Genomic DNA, 18,647 nt, shown 5'->3' on the forward strand with positions numbered 1-18,647 from the left:
GTGGCAGAGGAGACCTAAAGATGCTATGCTTCCTCAGGACTATTGGGGACAGTTACTGTAAGGACTACATTGGCTAGGCAGGTAAAGAAAGCTCAGCTTTAAGGAGAATGGAAGGAGCTCTTGCATGGTTCCTGATCCCCACCCCCGATCCAAGGCACTTTCAAGCTGGTCTGTGCCCTCTTTGTGGGTCTCTGGCTGTTTCTGCTGAGAAAGACTGACTTGGGAATTGCCCTTCCGACATATCAATCCTCCCAGAATTTGCCAAAGGTCAAAGACGCTTGAGACAAGGAAAAAGTTGAAGAAACTACGGAGGTGGACAGACTGGGGCTAAAAGGCTTGCACACTTTAAACACCAAAGATAAGGAGGTAGGTCTCCTGGGAATTAGAGGGGCCAAACTCCTGTAAATGGAGGAACTCCAAAAATAACTAAGATGCACAAGTTCAAGATACAGGCCCAGAAGGACAGGGAAAACCCTGCACACTACATTCACGTTAGGAAGACCTTCCTGATAGGAAAGCTGAAGATAAAAAAAAAAATCTGTCTCATCACCAGCTAGTTATAATATCAAAAAAACCAGACATCTCAGGAATTAAATCCCAGAGTTACATTTTAAAATGTTATACTCCTGTTGCACACTATACAAGACAAACAAACAGAGAAATGATGGACCATCCAAAGCAAGAAAACTAAATATCTAGAAAACACCAATGACAAATATCAGAGTATGGACATACTAAAAACAGTTAAAAAGAAATCTTAAAAATGCTCAAAGTGATGAAGGAAAATAGAAAGAAAGAACTAAAGGATATCAGGGAAACAAAGAACGAGCAATATGAGAGTCTTAGTAAAAAAATAGAGGGGCAGTGTGACCGTGGCTCAGTGGCAGAATTCTTGCCTGATGTGCCAGAGACTGGGTTCAATTCCTGGTGTGTGCCCATGCAAATAAACAAATAGAAAAAACAGTATCTAGTGATCACACTACAGAATGAAAAGGAAAAAAAAGTTCTGAAAGCTGCAAGAATAAAAACTAACGTGTTATGGACTATAAACCCCAGGGATGAGCCTGGCCCTGCCACCGTGGGATCAACAATGTCATCATGATCAAACGGGGGAAAAGAAGTGTAACAAATAAGCTATCAGTGGCTGAGCGAGTTCAAATAGAGTCGAGAGGCTATATGGGAGGTCCCTCTTACACAAGCTTCAGTTAGACATTGCTACCTATCATAACTTGCCAAGCCCCAACCAGGACCATTTCTACCAATCCTAAATAATACCTAGGGCAATATATAAGATTCTACAAAGGTTGCATGCAGAGATAACTTTCCAAAACCTACAACTTCCAGGTGGGTCCCTGGACCAGGGGGGCCAGTCCTTTCAGAACATAAACTAGTTTCATTACCCTATTCCATACTATCAACAGCCCTTTCCAACATGAAAAAGTTAGAATAGGCATAGCCCAAGTACCCCCAAAAGAGTGGAAGAAAGATCAAAGGTGATGGTGGAGTTATACAGAGAAGGTCATGTTTAACAAGAGTATTAGTGCTGAATCATTACATTGATATTTCTTTTAGTCTCCAGTTTATTAGAGCAGCTAGAAGTAAAAACCTAGAATTGTAGAATTGTAGGATGTAGAGTACCCATACCAAACTCCGAAATCTGTTCTACAACTAATGTGGAGATGTGCTTTGAAATATATTGCTGTTTTGTATATGTTATTTTTCACAGAAAAAAAAGTCGATTGTGATGATAAAGAAAATATTTATTCCTCCTGGCTTCCAATGCTCTAGAGCAGCTACAAGGAAACATCTAAGACGATGGTATGGTAGCCCATGACAAACTCTGGGATCTGTCCTGTAACTACTTCTTGAAGAGTGCTCTGAAAATGATCTTTTTCTTTTTTTACTTTGCATATATCTTATATTATACAATTTAAAAAGTTACGAATATGAGAAGGAATTCAATGTGGTACAGCAGGAAAATTTTTTTTTAATATGAAATCTCCACACATCCATCCATAGTATATAATCAATGGCTCCCAATATCATCAGATAGTTGTGTATTCATCACCATGATCATTTTTTGAGCATCTGCATTACTTCAGAAAAATAGAAAGAAAACAGAAAAAAGTATATATATCCCATTTGCCTTATCCCTCCCTCTCACTGAGCATTAGTATTTCAATCTACCTGATTTTTTTTTTTTTTTTTTTTTTTTTACATGGGCAGGCACCAGGAATCGAACCCGGGTCCTCTGGCATGACAGGCAAGCATTCTTGCCTGCTGAGCCACCGTGGCCCGCCCACTTTTTTTTTTTTTAACCCCTTATCTCTCCCGTATTATTTATTTATTTTTTATCCTTATATGTTTACTCATCTGTCCATACCCTGGATGAAAAAAGGAGCACCAGACACAAGGTTTTCATAATCACACAGTCAGACTGTAAAAGCTGTATAGTACACAATCATCTTTAAGAATAAGGCTACTGGAATACAGTTCCAACAGTTTCAGATGGTAATATATCCAGATAGATATGAGAAGGAATTCAATGTGGTACAGCGGGAAAAAATTTTAAAAATATAACAGAAGACAATGAGGAAGAACTGAGGGACAAAAAAGGTATAAGACAGAGGCTAAAAAGCAAAAGACAGAAGAATGTCCTGCATTATCAGTAGTGACTTAAATGTAAATTAATTAAACTTTCCAGTCAAAAGAGAGACCGGCAGAATGGATAAAAATCATGACCCAACTACACACTATCTACAAGAGACTTACCTTAAAATCAATGATATAAGTAAGCTGAAAGCGAAAGGATACAAAAAAAAATATACCATGCAAGTTAGTAACCAAAAGAGAGCTGGGGTAGCTATACTAATATCAAATAAAGTATTAAGCCAAAAACAATTACAAGGGACAAAGATGGTAATTTTATACAGATAAAGAGGTTAAAATTCAACAAGACATAATTATAAATACATATGCACCTTACAGCAGAGCCCCAAAATGTATGAACCAAATATTGACAGATTTGAATGGAGAAATTGACAGCTCTACACCAAGAGGAGGAGACTTCAACACTGGACAGAAATTCTAATCAGAAGATCAATACATATATATAGAACACTTTATTCAACAACAACAAAACACACATTCAAAATAAAAGAGACAGAATCATAAACGTCCTAGAAGAAAACACAGGAGAGACTTCTGGGAAAAAGAAGGAACAGGGGGGTGCTGCAGGGCCCAACCCTATCCTCCAAACAGTGATCAGACAGGCAAAAAATTGTTCAAATCAACTGTTCTAGGGCTCTAGTGATGAGGGCAGCTCTATGCAGCATAGAGGAAAGTGCTGGACAAAGAGACCGAGACTACGTCAGAAACTAACTCCATCTGTGACACCTGGTGCCCATCTCTCACACTCAACAAGCAGCAGCGGGTGGGTCCAATCCTTGCCTGGTGGACTCCTGTGGACTAAGATGGGCACAGGAAACCTCCACTCTAAGTAGAGCAGGGGACACAGCCTAGAACTGATCCAGCTATTGGCTGGTGAATTTAGACCACTGGATTTGCTGTTTTAGCCCATCCAGGTAAAGTGCTGCACCATTGTTTCAACCGGGTCAGAGGAGGAACTGGCCATGGGCTAAAAACAGCCTGCCTTCATAGGGTTGAGGATAATAGGGTGCCAAATTGCGCCATCTGCTACTCAGGTCAGGATAAAGAAAATGTAAGGCTTTTTCGAATCTTTCCTGACCCTCTCTCCCCAGGGCCTTTTAGATCTGCTCTGTGACCCTGTGTGAATACCTGGCCCTGTTTTGGATGGGAAATACAAACGAACCAACAGTCAAAGAAGAGCCTTAACATAAATCTAATCAACAAAAATCCCAGATGACAGAGATGCCAACTTTCAGAATATGATTATCAGAGAGGCCCAGGATCAGCAAAAAAATTACAAGCCATACTAAGAAACAGGAAAATATTCCTTTGGTTCCAGCCAAAGGAACCAACTAAAAATTTGGCAGAGATACATAATTTGGAACAACTAATTAGAAATGTTCAAACAAATCTCCTAAAATCAATTCAAGGAGCTGGTTAAACACATAAATGATATTAAGAAGTTAACAGGTGAGCATAAAGAAGAATTTGAAAGCATGCAAAAAACAGGTCTTATGGGAATTAAAGACACAATAGATAAAGTGAAAAATACACTTGAGGTATACAACGGAGATTTGAAGAGGCAGAAGAAAAGAGCTCCAAGGAAGAAGACAGAGCATCTGAATGAATTCAGACAGACAGAAGAACAGATGGGGAAAAGAAGGGAAGAATTTGAGGAGGGTCTCCAGGAAATGAATGACAACATGAAGCGTACAAACATATGCATAATGGGTGTCACAGAAAGAAAAAAGAATGGAAAAGGGGCAGAAAGAGTATCTGAGGAAATAACAGCCAAAACTTCCCCAACTCTTATAAAAGACCTAAAGATGCATATACAAGTAGTACAATGTGCTCCAGATAGAATAAATCTGAACAGACCCACTCAAAGAAAATACCAGACTGTCAAATGCCAAAGATAAAGAGAGAACTCTGAATGCAGCAGGAGAAAAGTGATTCACTACATATAATGGATGCCCTGTAAGATGACTATGTGCTCTTTCCTCATTAGAAAACGTGGAGGCAAGAAGGCAGTGGTGCGATATATTTAAGATACAAGAGAAAAACTGCCAGCCAAGATTTCTCTATCCAACAAAATTGCCCCTGAAAAATGAGGGAGCATTTTAAATATTTGATAAACAGAAGTTGAGAGTTTGTTAATAAGAGACCTGCCCTATAAGAAATACTAAAGGTAGTACCATAGTGTAAAAGGAAAAGATAGGAGAGCAGTTTGGAGGAGAGTATAGAAATGAAGATTATCAATGAGGTAACAAAAAGCATAAAAACAGAGAAAGAAGTAAGATATGAGAAAAAAAAAGCCATAAGAGAAAATGGTTGAAGTATTGCCTTTAACAGTTATAACACTGAATGTTAATGGATTTAAACCCTCAATCAAAAGACACAAAATGGCAGAATGAATAAAACTATAACTCATCTATATGGTGTTTATAAGAGATACATTTTAGACCCAAAGATTCAAATAAGTTGAAAATGAAAGGCTGGAAAAAAATATCCCATACTAGTAATAACCAAAAAAGAGCTGGGGTAGCTATATAGTATGAGCCAAAATAGCCTTTAAACACAAAAATGCTACAAGAGACAAAGAAGGACATTGTATTTTAATAAAAAGGGCAATTCACCAATAAGAAATAACAATGATAAATATCTGTGCACCTAACCAAGGTGACCCAGAGTATATGAGGCAAACACTGGCAAAACTGAGAGGAGTAATAGATGTCACAGTTATAGTTGGAGACTTCAATATACCACTCATCAAAAGACAGAACGTCTAAATAGAGGATCAGAAAGAAAACAGAGAACCTAAACAATACGAGAAATGAACTAGACCCAACAGACATATACAGAACATTGTACACCCTGCAGGATACATACTCCTCAAGTGCAAATGTCTCATTCTCAAGGACAGATCAAATTCTGGGTCACATAAATTTTTTAAAACATTGAAATTATCAAAGCACTTTCTCTGATTATGATGGAATGAAGCTGGAAATCAGTATCAGGTAGAGAACAGGAAAATTCACAAATACATGGAGCTCAAACAATATATTCTTAATCGGTGGGTCAAAGAAGAAATTTCAAGATAAATCACTACCTTGAGACAAATGAAAAATAGAATATATATCAAAACTTGTGGGATGCAATGAAAGCAGTAATGAGAAGGGAATTTATAGCCCTAAATGCCTACATTAAAAAGGAAGAGCTAAAACTGAAGACCTAATTGAACACCTGGAGGAACTAGACAAAGAACAGTAAACTAATCCCAAAGTGAGCAGAAGGAAAGAAACAAAAGATTAAAGCAGAAATAAAGGAAACTGAGAATAAAACCAAAAGTAGTTTCTTTGAATAGATTAATAAAATTAGCAAATCCTTAGATAGATTGACAAAGAAAAAGCGAGAGAAGATGGAAATCAGATAAAAAAAATGAGAGGGGTCATTACCACTAACCTCATAAAAATAAATAAAATCCTAAAAATAAATAAATAAATAAATAAGATCCTAATGGGATACTATGAACAACTGCATGGCAACAAATTAGACAAGTTAGATGAAACGGACAATTTCTTAGAAACACATGCACAACCTACAATATCTCCAGGAGGAACAGAAGACCTCAACAAACTAACAAACTGAAGTAAAAAGATTGAATCACTCATCAAAAATCTCCCCAAAAACAAAAGCCCAGGACCAGAGGACTTCACAGGTGAATTCTACCAATTATTCCAATAAGAATTAATATCAATACTGCTCAAACTCTACCAAAAAATTGAAGAGGAGAAAATGCTACCTAACTCACTCTATAAAAGCAAACATCACCTTATTCCCAAAGCTTGATAAAGACATTACATGAAAGGGAAATTACAGACCCATTTCTCCAATGAATACAGATACAAAAATCCTCAACAAAATGCTTGCAAATCAAATCCAACAGTATAAAAGATTTATACACCATGATCAAGCGGGTTTTATGCCAGGTACACAAGGGTATTTCAACACAAGAAAATCAATCAATTTAATACACCACATTAACAAACTGAAAGGGAAAAATAACATGATCCTCTTAATCAACAAAAAAAGGTATTTTGACGAAATCCAGCATCCTTTCCTAAGTAAAAACACTTTGAAAGTTAAGAACAGAAAGAAACTTCCTCAACATCATAAAGAGCCTATAATGAAAAACCCACAGTAACATCATACTTAATGGAAACAGACCGAAAGTTTTCCTTTAAGATTGGGAATAAGGAAAGGGTGCCCTGTCACCAATGTTATTATTCAATATGATGTCAGAAGTTCTCACTAGCGCAATCAGGCAAGATTGTACATGTTTGGAAATGGACAGAGGTGATGGCAGCACATTACTATGGGTGTAGATAACAGTGCTGAATGGAGATTATAATTGTGGTTGAAAGGGGAAGTTGAGGGTCATGAAACAAGGGACTGTGTAACAGTGAACCCTGTTGTGGATGATAAAGGTGATTAATAGCAGAAATATGAAAACGTTCTTTCATGCATTAGGAAAAATGTATTTCAACTGCACAGTGTTAGTAATAGGGTAGTGTATGGGAAAAAAAAATGCACCTGAAGTTAAGTTTATTCTTAAGAGATTTATTTCTTAGTTGCTACCGTAAATGGAATCTTTTTTTCTTCATTTCTTCCTCAGATAGCTCACTGATAACATGTAGAAACACTACTGATTTTTGCATGTGGATCTTGTATCCTGCCACTTTGTGAACTCGTTTATTACCTCTAGTACCTTTGTTGTAGAGCTTCTGGGACTTAGTAAATATAAGATCATGTTGTCTGCAAATAGTTTTATTTCTTCCTTTCCAATGTGGATGCTTTTTATTGCTTTTTCTTGTGTCTAATGCAAACTATGGACCATATCTTAATGTTCTTCCATCAGTTGTTACCAAAGGTACCACACTGACACTAAGTATCAATAATGTCCAAATCAAGGCATCAATACTTTTTTCCTGAAGACTGACTGCTGGTGATCCTTGGCTCCTCTGCCACATGGCAGCATTTGCCAGTCTCTTCATTCTCTTCTCTCAGCTTCTTCCTTTTGTAGCCATCTCTTTCTCTAGTAATTTGGTTTATAATGGACACCAGTAAGGATTAAGACCCATCCTGAATGAGGTAGGACACATCTTAACCCAAAAAGATCCTACTTAAAATGGGTTCACATCCAAAGGATTGGATTAAAGAATGTTTTTCTGGGGTACCTACAGCTTCAAACCATCACAATGCTCTTTATCAAGGTGAAGAAATGCCCTCCTAGTTTGAATTTATTGGGCGATTTTATCACAATTAGAGTACTAGATTTTATCAGATGCCTTTTCTGCATCTATTGAAATTATGTGCACTCTGTCATTTATTAACACGGTATACTATAACACTTGATTTCTAAAAGTTAAAACAACCTTGCATTCCTGGGATGAATTCTATTCGGTCATAGTTTATAATATTTTCTATGTTGCCGGATTCAGTTTGCTATTCTTTCGGTAATAATTTTTTGTGCCCATATTCACAAGGGGTCTGTAGTTCTTTTCTTGTGATACTAGCCTCATAAAATGTGAGGGAAGTGTTCCCTACTCTTTTATTACTTTTCAAAAGAGTTTGTGAGAGAATATTATTAATTCTTTAAACATTTGCTAGAATTTATCAGTAAAGCTATCTGGGACCCAGCTTTTCTTTTTGGGAAGCTTTTAAATTAGGAATTCAATTTCTTTACATTATAGATCTATTCAGATTCTGAATTTCTTCTTTTACCAGTTTTGACAAATTTGTGTTTTCTTAGGAATTTGTCCATTTCATCAAAATTTCTGATTTGTTGATGCACAGATTTTCATAGCATCCTACCTCCCTCACCTTTTTTAATTGCCTTAAGGTCAGTAGTGACATCTTTTAATTTTTTATTTTCAGAATTTGAATCTTTTTTTTTTTTCTTGATCAGCCTAGCTAAAGGTTAGGCCATTTTGTTATCTTTTCAAAGAACTTTGGGTTTCAAAGATTTTGTTTTTCTCTATTTCATTTAGTTCTGTTCTAAATTTTTTTGTCTTTAATCATTTTCTTCCTTTTGCCTGCTTTTGGTTTAGCTTGATCTTTCACTTTCCTAGGGAGAAAGACTGGATTTAGGCTGATGTGCAATCTTCTTTAATGTAGGCATGTAGAACTACAAATTTCTCTCTGAGCACTGATTTAATGGTACCCCATAGTTCTGGTAATGTTTGTTTTTACATCCATCTCAAAATATTTTCTAATTTCACTTGTCACTTCTTTGACCCTTTGGCTAATTTAAGAGTATCTTCAATTTCCACATATTTGTGAATTTCCCCATTACCTTCTATATTTCAAACTTAATTGCAGTGTGGACAAAGAATATATTATATACTCCCCCACCTTACCCACAAATTTTTATCTTTTAGCGCCCTTACCTAGAGGTCAGTCACCCCCGGGTCAACATAATCCCTTACTGGTGAAAGACTATGTCTAAGCTCCCTGGGCAAATAAAGATTTTTACCTTTTGCCATTGAATACATTTGTGGTTTGGAGGCTGTCATATAGTTCAAGGAATTTATGATTTTGCCCCATCTTTAGCCAATGGCTAGTAGCTTGGTTGTTCTCTCCGCAATCATTCCTGAGAAGATGCAGTCTTCTAGACTGCCAGGTATACATGCAACTTTATGTTTAGGCCTGACTTCCTAGGAGCTGCCCTTTGGACAGGGTAGCTGATTCTTCAACAACTGTTTGGTCTGACATTGTGTTTAAGTTCCTTGTGTTGATGATTTTTCTGTATTTTGTTGATGGATATGTGTGAGGCTTGGGAAATGTTTTCAACTTGCCCCACATCCTGTCTTGGCTGCTTCCAAATGAGTACAAACTAAAGCACGCACACAGCTTTCCTGATCCCCCAAGTTGACTGTGATCTCAGGAGGGTTCTTCTTAGCTGTCTCTTTATATGGGATCTCATTCTAACTTCTGGTTGCTCTGCTGTTTCACTTGTCAGCACCCTCTTTTTATATATTTATTTTTTTACATGGGCAGGCACCAGAAATTGAACCTGGGTCCTCTGGCATGGCAGGCGAGCATTCTTACCTGCTGAGCCACCGTGGCCCGCCCACTTGTCAGCACCCTCTTAATTGCTTTTTACCAAGATCTCCACTGTCCTTGATAACACCCTCAACTATGTCATGTTCTGGTCCAAATAAAAACTGCAGAGATCTTAATTCTCCCAGCTTGTCTCTCCCTCTGGGCAGAATCTCTGCACCACTGCACAGGAGGTGAGGAAGGAGACAGCAGCCTGCTCCTTCTGGAGTGATACTCCTGGTTCTATAAGCAGACACTGGCAGGGGAATGGATGCCTCTGATTTTTTCAGATTGCCCCTCCTGGCAAGGACCCTCTACTCTTATGAATGAGCTGGCACAGGGGTAACTGGGGCTGCAGTATCTTGGCCTACCATGCCTCCAGCATAGCTTCTGCCCTATGAGTAGCAGTTGATTGCTGTCAGGGAATCTAAGTCCTCTCAGCTGTAATCACATGGAATAGAGCTTCTGCAACACAGGACTGAAGAAGATCAGAAACACTAGTAGCCTACCCTTCCTGGGATAAAATCCTAGACTGGCAGCTGTGGCAAGAGAGAATCTGTCTTCCTGGTCATACCTGTTCAGAGAATGTCCACATGACAGAGCTGGGGGTAGAGAGAAGGGAGCAGGTTGTGGCTCAAATGCTACAGACTCTCACTGCTCTTTCTGAGATTCAGTAGATTTTTCTGAATACATGCTTCTCCATTTGCTATATCTCATTAGGACAATTTTCACAGACCTTAAATCATTGTTTTTTATACTTTTTTTTCAGTTAAACAGCTATTTGCAGGGGAGAGGGTCCTCCAAGTACCTTACGTTGTCATTTCAGAAGGTAAATAAATGCCTGATCTCCTGTTTTTTATCCATTGTATGTTCAACATTAGTTAATAATCTCATTTATATCGGTATAGATTAGAACGATTCATATTTTATTCAATGGGTTTAATACTATCATTATGTATTTTGACACCCTAATTCACCCAGATTTGGTCATTAAGAGCCAACTCCGATGTCCTTTTGACATAGCATGATTCATGAGCACTTCCTTACTTTCTGCAATAAGATGTTTAAGGTTCATCTTGTACTTTTTACCTGATCCAGGCCTGCAAACAACCATTTCTCCAAAGAGCAATAAACTGCAATAAAATGGGTAATATTTTCTTAATTTTTTTTAATCATAAAGAACCCACTATTTCATGGTTAATATATGGTAATGTCTCAGTTAACTACTGAACAAGTCTAGCCCAGAATATGTACCCTAATAAAGGACTGCTGCTGAATGACACTCATCAAAAAATCTTTTTTGTGGAAAATGTTCCTAGCCCTGGATTTAAGAGATTGAGAAAAGGTAATGGAAAGTGGCAATTCTTGGAAAACAGAATGTGATAACGTGATTTACAATGAAGACAAGTCCTCTAAATTTATCCAGAGACCCCCCTCCCCAACCAAAAAAAGACAAATGAAACGTTGAGTTAAGTTTCCAGTCAGTATAATGACTACCCTTCCAATGAGCTAAAGCTTGAGAGTGAAAACTAGAATGTGGTTTATACTTTGTTGTATACACATAAAAATAAACATTTTAAGAATAATTTGGAAGTACCAGTATATATGAGTACCATGAGTAAAAGTTGGAGAGAATTTAATAAACTTATTCCTTCACCTAAATAACTTTAAAGCAGGAGGGAGAAACAGCTGACCATACTACTGAGGAAATGTTTTTTTTCCAAAGCTGAAGAGGTTACTGGAGATAGAATACAGGCAGAACAATAATACTGGTAAAATGGCTATCAGAAATTGAGAGTATCCATGGACTGTGGAAGACTGTTATCCTGCTGCATGTTTCCTACTTTAATGGGATCTGGTCAACATTTTTATTACACAGAGGTAAAGACTATAATTTGCTTTAGAATTACAAATTCAGAAATATTGGTGGTGGATGTTATCAGAGAAGTGATTTAGAGTAGTGAAAAGTTTATTTTAGCAGGAGAATTTTACTAGCTTTAAAAATTACTTTTTGGGCAGTGCAATAGTGGCTCAGTGGCAGAATTCTAGCCTGCCAAGCCAGAGACCCAGGTTTGATTGCTGGAGCCTCCCCGTGGGGAAAAAAAAAAACAGGAAAAATTATTTTTCACCTATATTTAAGTATCTGTAGACCAATCAATATTAATCAGAAGACTAATGTACACTGTATCAAGTTTAGGAGAAACAGAAGGTATGAAATCAATGGACATATTAATGGCAGCAAAAATCCAAGTGCTTAATACCGTGTGCCAGACATTGTTCTGGCATAAATAACTTGCCCACGGTCATACAGCTAGTAAATGTCAGATTCCATACCTAGGCTATTTGACTAAACAGACTGAAATCTCTTACTTTGTAGAGACACAGGCTATATAAGGAGGGGAAACTGAAGAATGCAGTCATCCTTGTGACTACGAAATTTAGATAACAAAATAACTCAAGAAAAATCTGACTAAAGAAAGGCCCTAGTGAGGCTGAACTGCACGTGAACCTACTGCCCTAGCAGTAGCGTTTCCCGCCTCTGCCAATGAGATTAAATGAAACACCACTTGCAAACGAAGTAAATAAAAATGAGCACTGAAACACAAATGATTTATATGGCTCTGCATTGGGGGAAGGTGTGTGCTGGCAAATGGGAGGACTTTGTACCACCAAGAGATGAGACCATAACAAAGAATGTGAGTTACGTTAAACTGAACCCAGATGTTTAAAAGCTTGGTGTACTGCATGCTTATCTTGTTTCTCTCATGGATTTTTGGATTGCATTTGGTATAGAACATAGATCACATAGTTGCATGCTTACTGCCTTGCTTGTTCTATCATGCTGTTTAAAAGGAACCTAGGACTGAAATGATAAAACATCACTGTTTGGTGCCCACTAGCAGCATGATGCTTAGATGGCTCCTCTAGCCCTGACAATCTAGTGCCTGGAAAAACTCAGTTGGCCCAGACTAGATAAATGAAAGAACAGAATCAACAAAATCATTAGGGTTATGTGAAGAGTGGCTTAATTTTCAGCAGTTTAATCTTACATGGGAATGCATATACAGTAAGGGTAAAGCAAAAATTGGGGGGATTTATAAGTGCCCTGGGGTATTATTCAACAAAGTCAAGAATATTGCAAATATCTTCATTTTTAAAGATACACCATTGGCTTCTGTAGATCCTATTACAACATGTTAAATCTGTGGCATTTTCACTAGTTTTCTTATCTATATGCTGGGAACAAACTTGAAACTATCAGGTAGCTCATTTTTTTTTCTTTTTGCCTATGAATTTGGCATAAGACAAAGGAGGAATATGATAAGAACACATCTGTGCTCTAACACACAGAGACTGACTGATATAATGTCAGAGGGCAAAGAGCATTGACATATAAGGCAGGCACTCAAAACCTGTTAAAAACAGGAAACTTGACCTCAACAGGTTTAAACAATTTCATACTCTGGGAACTAATTAAAACATCTTGAGGTCTCCTGCCTCTATTCTTGTGAATTTTTAATTCATAAAGCCTGCAGCACTTATGAAACATGGACTTAGGATTATAAAAGAACCACAATATATGCAAAAACAGACAGACAAAATTAGTAACAAAGGATTTCTTGGAGACGAGTTTTGAGTAAAGTTTTCTTGAAAAGCTAAAGGTGGTGATAGTAAGGAAACAAAGGTTGAAAATGAGTCAAGTACATACCTAATAAGGTAACAACCAATTGTAGTACAGGCAGGCAGAGCTCCCAAGGCAGGGAAGAAAAAGAAATCAGTTTAACAAGAGAGTGGGGAAGGTAAGTACTTAAGTCAAGAGCCTTGAAATGCTGGCCTGAAGTTTAGATTGTATAAAATTTGGGAGTAAAAATGGATCATAAGCCCATAAATGAACACAATGTATAAAACCACTTAATCTTCCATCTTTGAAAAGGAATAAGTTCTTATTTCTAAGGTAATTAACTCTTTTAAAAAAATCGGGAATAGAAATTGCTGCTATTTTCCACAGTTAATTTTAGCTTATAATACATACCTCTAGCATACAGTCTCATGCTTTCCATATAAGTCGCAAGGTTTTCTGCTACCAAAGTAACTAGGGCATGATTGTGCTGAAGTTGATTGATTAAATCATGGCGATAAAATACATGGGGACTTCGCTGAGTTTGACTGAAACGAGAAGAACTTAACAATATAATTAGGCAATTAAACTCTGCTGCAATCAAGAGTTTACACAATCTAGATTCTTAGTACTAATTAAACTTAAAATGGTTTGAAATCATAACAGAATTACATTTTTGTGTGCTTCCTTTAATGACACTATCAAGCAATGTATTCCATGTATTCCAACATTCTTATTTCACATGAAAACCATGCATCAATGTTCTCCAACTTCATCCCATCCCCAACTTCACCTCAAGGAGTCAACATCAATGAATGATTTCTACTATAGTTGTATGTTTATGATTATTTCAAGAATTACTAAATAGAAGTACTCCTCCTAAGAGTCACATCACAAAGATTAAGATGTAACTGCAGTGAATTTAATCAAAGAAAATGGTTCAAATAAAATTTTACTTATTAGCCATTTAGGGTACATTCTGGGATACTTGGTTTCTAGCCAACTTTGCCCCATGGATGTCACCAGAAAGACATTTTGGTTCCTTTCCAACCTATTTTGCCATCTTTTTTGAAGCCAATCAACTTTCTCAACCATTACTATTCTAGTGAAGATGAAGCCACCACTGGTGCCTTTTAACAGACTCATTTGAGAAAGAAAAAAAGGGCAGATATACAGTGGGCCAAACATACTTGAAATATGTTTCTCAAATTTTTGCTAATAAGATATAGGTCTAAATTTTCTACAATATTTAATTCTATAACTTTCCAATTTCAAGTTATTTCCAGCCTTGGAAAAAATGAAAAAAAAGTTCAATTGTTAAAATAAAAACAGAAACTCAGAGAGAGAGCATTTTTCACTTCTGTTTTTAGGCATAATTCATAGTAATCTAGAAATGTAAAGGATTTTGGCAACGATCCAATATTACACAAAAGAAGAAAAAATTCTAAAAGATCAGAGAACCTTTCCAAGATTATAAAGACACAAGGTTCCCACCCTGGATACTGATTCCATTGTGAATATTCTTTCCACTACATCTAGCTCTCTTCACACTATTTTTCATTTTCATGTTATAAATTCCAATTCTAATACCAGAAAATAAAAGGACAAATTACTCTAGTAACCAAAATTTGGTATCTAAAATAGTATATTTAAAGACAACTATTGGGCAGGCCATGGTAGCTCAGCAGGCAGATTTCTCGCCTGCCATGCCAGAGACCCAGGTTCGTTTCCCGGTGCCTGCCGATGTAAAAAATAATAATAATAATAAAAAATAAAGACAGCTATTTAACAGAAATTTAGCTAAAATAAATCATTAGAAACATTTTAATGATATCATCTTCCATTATTTAAAAGTCAGTGCAGCTTTATCTTTGATATTAACTTTAAAAATTAACGAAAAACAAGGGAAAAATTTATTTTACTTGGTAAACTATCTCATAGTATAACAATTCAAAGTTAATCAAATGTTAAAAAATATTTCAGAGTAAACCAATTTAAGAAACAAGAAGGTCTATAAGAAATACCATGACGTGGGATAAAGAATGGACAGTGAGCAAAGAGGTAAATAAGGCAACAAGGATAAAATGAAAGGAGAAGGGAAATTAATAGACATAATGTGTGCCATAAAACTGTCTTGTATACTTGCTGGAAATAAGAGATGATTTTGAACTTAGAACCTGAAGGCAATATTATTGTCTTAAATTCTGATATATATCACTTCTCTGCGGCTTACTTCCTCATCAATAAAATAAGAGAGGTGGATATGATGCAAGATTTTTCTTTTGATACAAACTAACCCTTCCCCTGGTTTCTTCTCACCCACACTAATTTTCTTTCATTAAAATCTGCTTTGCTCAACCATAGGCTACTTTCAATACAATATATAAATTAAAAGAATGAAATTATTTTTCTTTGCTAACTAAGAACTTACCTCAAGTTCTGAGGTGCTTCACCAAACAAACTACAAATTTCTCTAATTTGTTTCAGTGCAGGAATTACCCATTTATCATTTGTACGAAGTTCTTCTATAAAGCGATCTATCCACTGGATCTTTTGTGTGTCACGGTCCTTAAACAAACAATTTCAATGTTTTATATAGATCAATGCTCGGGAGAATTCTATCTTCAAATTAATTTTGAGAATTACAAAACAAGTTTTTTTTGTATAAGATTAGCATCACAAAGATTGTGGTATAATTTTAAAGAGTTTTATAAAAATGTACTTACATTTTTATTTCACAACTACTACCAAAAATCCAAAAAAGTAACGCACCATTACAAAAGCTCAGCATTATATAAATTCAGATATAAATATATGAAGGTATAGATCCTAAGTATTACATACATTCACTGAAAGTTGATTTTTTAAGTTTGCCAGGGGGTGGGCAATTATTTTTATCAAAATTTTAAAGAAATTCTGCCATATCACAAAAACTAGAAATAACATATAACCCTGTTTTCTAACCACAGTGATGAACACTGAAAATTTATATTTTACCAAGAAAATAACAGTATGGCAACTATGCAAGTTTTTTTAAAAAAAAAAAATGAACAAAATCAAAACATATCCGCATACACACAAGGAGACTGGGACAGAGACTTGCACAAGCAGTTACAAATTAAGAATGTTGTAAACTTAAATTACAAATGTATTTCATGTCTCATACTTTACTTTTGCTCTTAAGTCAACGAAACAATCAGATGTGCTGGTTTGTGTACTTATTTTACTTTAGTTCTGCTGTGTGTGTGTGTGTGTGTGTGTGTGTGTGTGTGTGTGTGTGTGTGTGTGTGTGTGTGTGTGTGTGTGTGTGTGTGTGTGTGTGTGTGTATGCAGGAAACAGCAATTTTATGTTTCTTTCTTTTAACTCCCAACACTTAGGGTAATTTTTGAAATTAATTTTTGGTAACAAAAGTAGGTTCATATGCTACATGTTTTACAGTCAACATTTTCTGTATCAGTAGCCTTTTAAAATCACTGCTTAATACTATACTGTATAAACTACTGGTAATTATTTTGGAGGTTTCCAAGCATTCATGTCTATAAACACTAAGGAATATTATAGTGTGTATCTCTTTGTGCTCTCTTTCAATCACTTCTAAGAAGACAGTTCCCATAAACAGAATTGCTGGGTTTAATAGTGCATTATTTTTAAACAGTACACAGATTTTTTAAGGCTTTTAAAATATTTATACATTAACAAATGTATCATGCTCTTAAAAACAGTTTTATTTAGGGGAGACGGTAGAAACTGAAGAGTGACTTTAAAAAATTTGTTTCTCAAACAACAAAGGATAAAGCTGAAAAAGGCAACATGCTACTACATTCAGTCAAAACCAATAATTATTTATGGATTAATTTTACTGTGTAAAACATTTTCTCAGGCACATTAATCTAATGGCTTAATTAAAGGAGAAGCTACTAATTAACTCTTGATAGCAAACGCACTGCTTTGATTCACAATTCCCCATAAAGCCACTCAGTTTACGGAAATAATTTAAAGTCAAGGTTATTATTACCTGATATGCTGAATATTTAATGAACTGTCACAAGTTTAAGTATAATAAAATACTGAGTGTCATTGGAATCAGACATACCTACTTCAGTTTATTTTCTTAGCTCATCTGTGTAGCAAATACTTCTATTAACAAGTGAGATATTATTTGTTCAGCAATGTTCCTTTTATCATGCATTAACAGATACACAGGCTACAGGGAAACATTTGTGACTTGCTCACAGGGAACACACTAAATACTCTATTATTTAGGAAATGCTATTAATTTTTCTTAGTTTCCTAAAACCTTGCTGTATAGAGGGAAGTAGGCTTAAATGAGGAAAGTAAGCCAATTCCTGAAGATGACATAAAAAATAACCACGTTGGAATAATCTGCAACTATCCTAGAACTAAGACATGGTGACTGTGGTTAAGAAAGGTCAGAAAAAGTGAGCCAAGGAGCAAGCTCTTACCTGGGAGCAACTGTAATCCAGAATTTTTATGTGGGCACTGAGAGCCAGGTCCATGATGTCTACAGGCACATCATCACTGTGGGCAAGATTCCACAAAAGGTTCAACACTTTGTGAGCCATCACACCATCTTTATCATCTTCTGCAAGACGACGTATCAGCTCAAGCAGTTTTTCACGTTGCTTTTTACTTGCATTTGTCCAACTGGCCTAGAAAAAAAATAACATGAAGATAACATGTATTAGGTTGTCACTGCTTAAAGTGTCACTGGATTGACTATAATCAATTAATTAGAGAAACAGCATAGCTGAGCACAGAATTATTCAAGTGATATCTGAGAGATAAATTAATGGTGCTCACGGGGCAGACAAATTACAGAAAAAAGAAAAACCTCTAATCACAGTTTAGAGACCAGTGTTTCTCAACCTCAGCACTATTGACATTTTAAGACTAGAAATTTTTTTGTTGTGGGGTCTGTCCTGTGCATTATAGGCTGTTTAGCAACATCCTGACCTCTACTGATTAGCTGCCAGTAGCAAAGCCCCTGTCAGCTATATGGCCCAAATATCATGGCAGGCAAAAAATGCTCCTGGTTAAGAACCACACTGCCTTACATTCAGTCTGTTACTTGTGAGACTTTAAAATTATATTTAAAGATAGCAGAGACAACAGGATGCAGAGTTTCATAACAAACGGGAAAAAAAGCAGGTAACAGCAACGTGCATTACACATTTGAAAACAAAAACCACACACAAGCACAGAAAAACAGTCTGGCCGAAATCTATGTTATTAGCCAAGAAAAATAAATAAGTAATG

General features: G+C 36.2%; 1 protein-coding gene across 5 annotated transcripts in view; it reads right to left on the reverse strand.

Annotated features, from left to right (window-relative positions):
• USP9X (ubiquitin specific peptidase 9 X-linked) overlaps nucleotides 1–18,647 on the reverse strand; it is a 180,188-nt gene that overhangs the window by 75,523 nt on the left and 86,018 nt on the right. For 3 of the 5 annotated variants that reach the window (XM_077145755.1, XM_077145756.1, XM_077145758.1), the window contains 3 exons: nucleotides 17,834–18,040; nucleotides 15,801–15,937; nucleotides 13,784–13,932 (listed from right to left, as the gene is read on the reverse strand). In XM_077145755.1, the coding sequence (XP_077001870.1) occupies nucleotides 13,784–13,932; nucleotides 15,801–15,937; nucleotides 17,834–18,040 (493 nt within the window). The remainder of the gene's footprint in view (nucleotides 1–13,783; nucleotides 13,933–15,800; nucleotides 15,938–17,833; nucleotides 18,041–18,647) is intronic. The other 2 variants (XM_077145759.1, XM_077145757.1) reach the window with 1 other exon arrangement.

Source organism: Tamandua tetradactyla, chromosome X (genome assembly GCF_023851605.1).
Source record: "Tamandua tetradactyla isolate mTamTet1 chromosome X, mTamTet1.pri, whole genome shotgun sequence".
In the NCBI taxonomy this organism is placed as follows: Eukaryota; Metazoa; Chordata; class Mammalia; order Pilosa; family Myrmecophagidae; genus Tamandua; species Tamandua tetradactyla.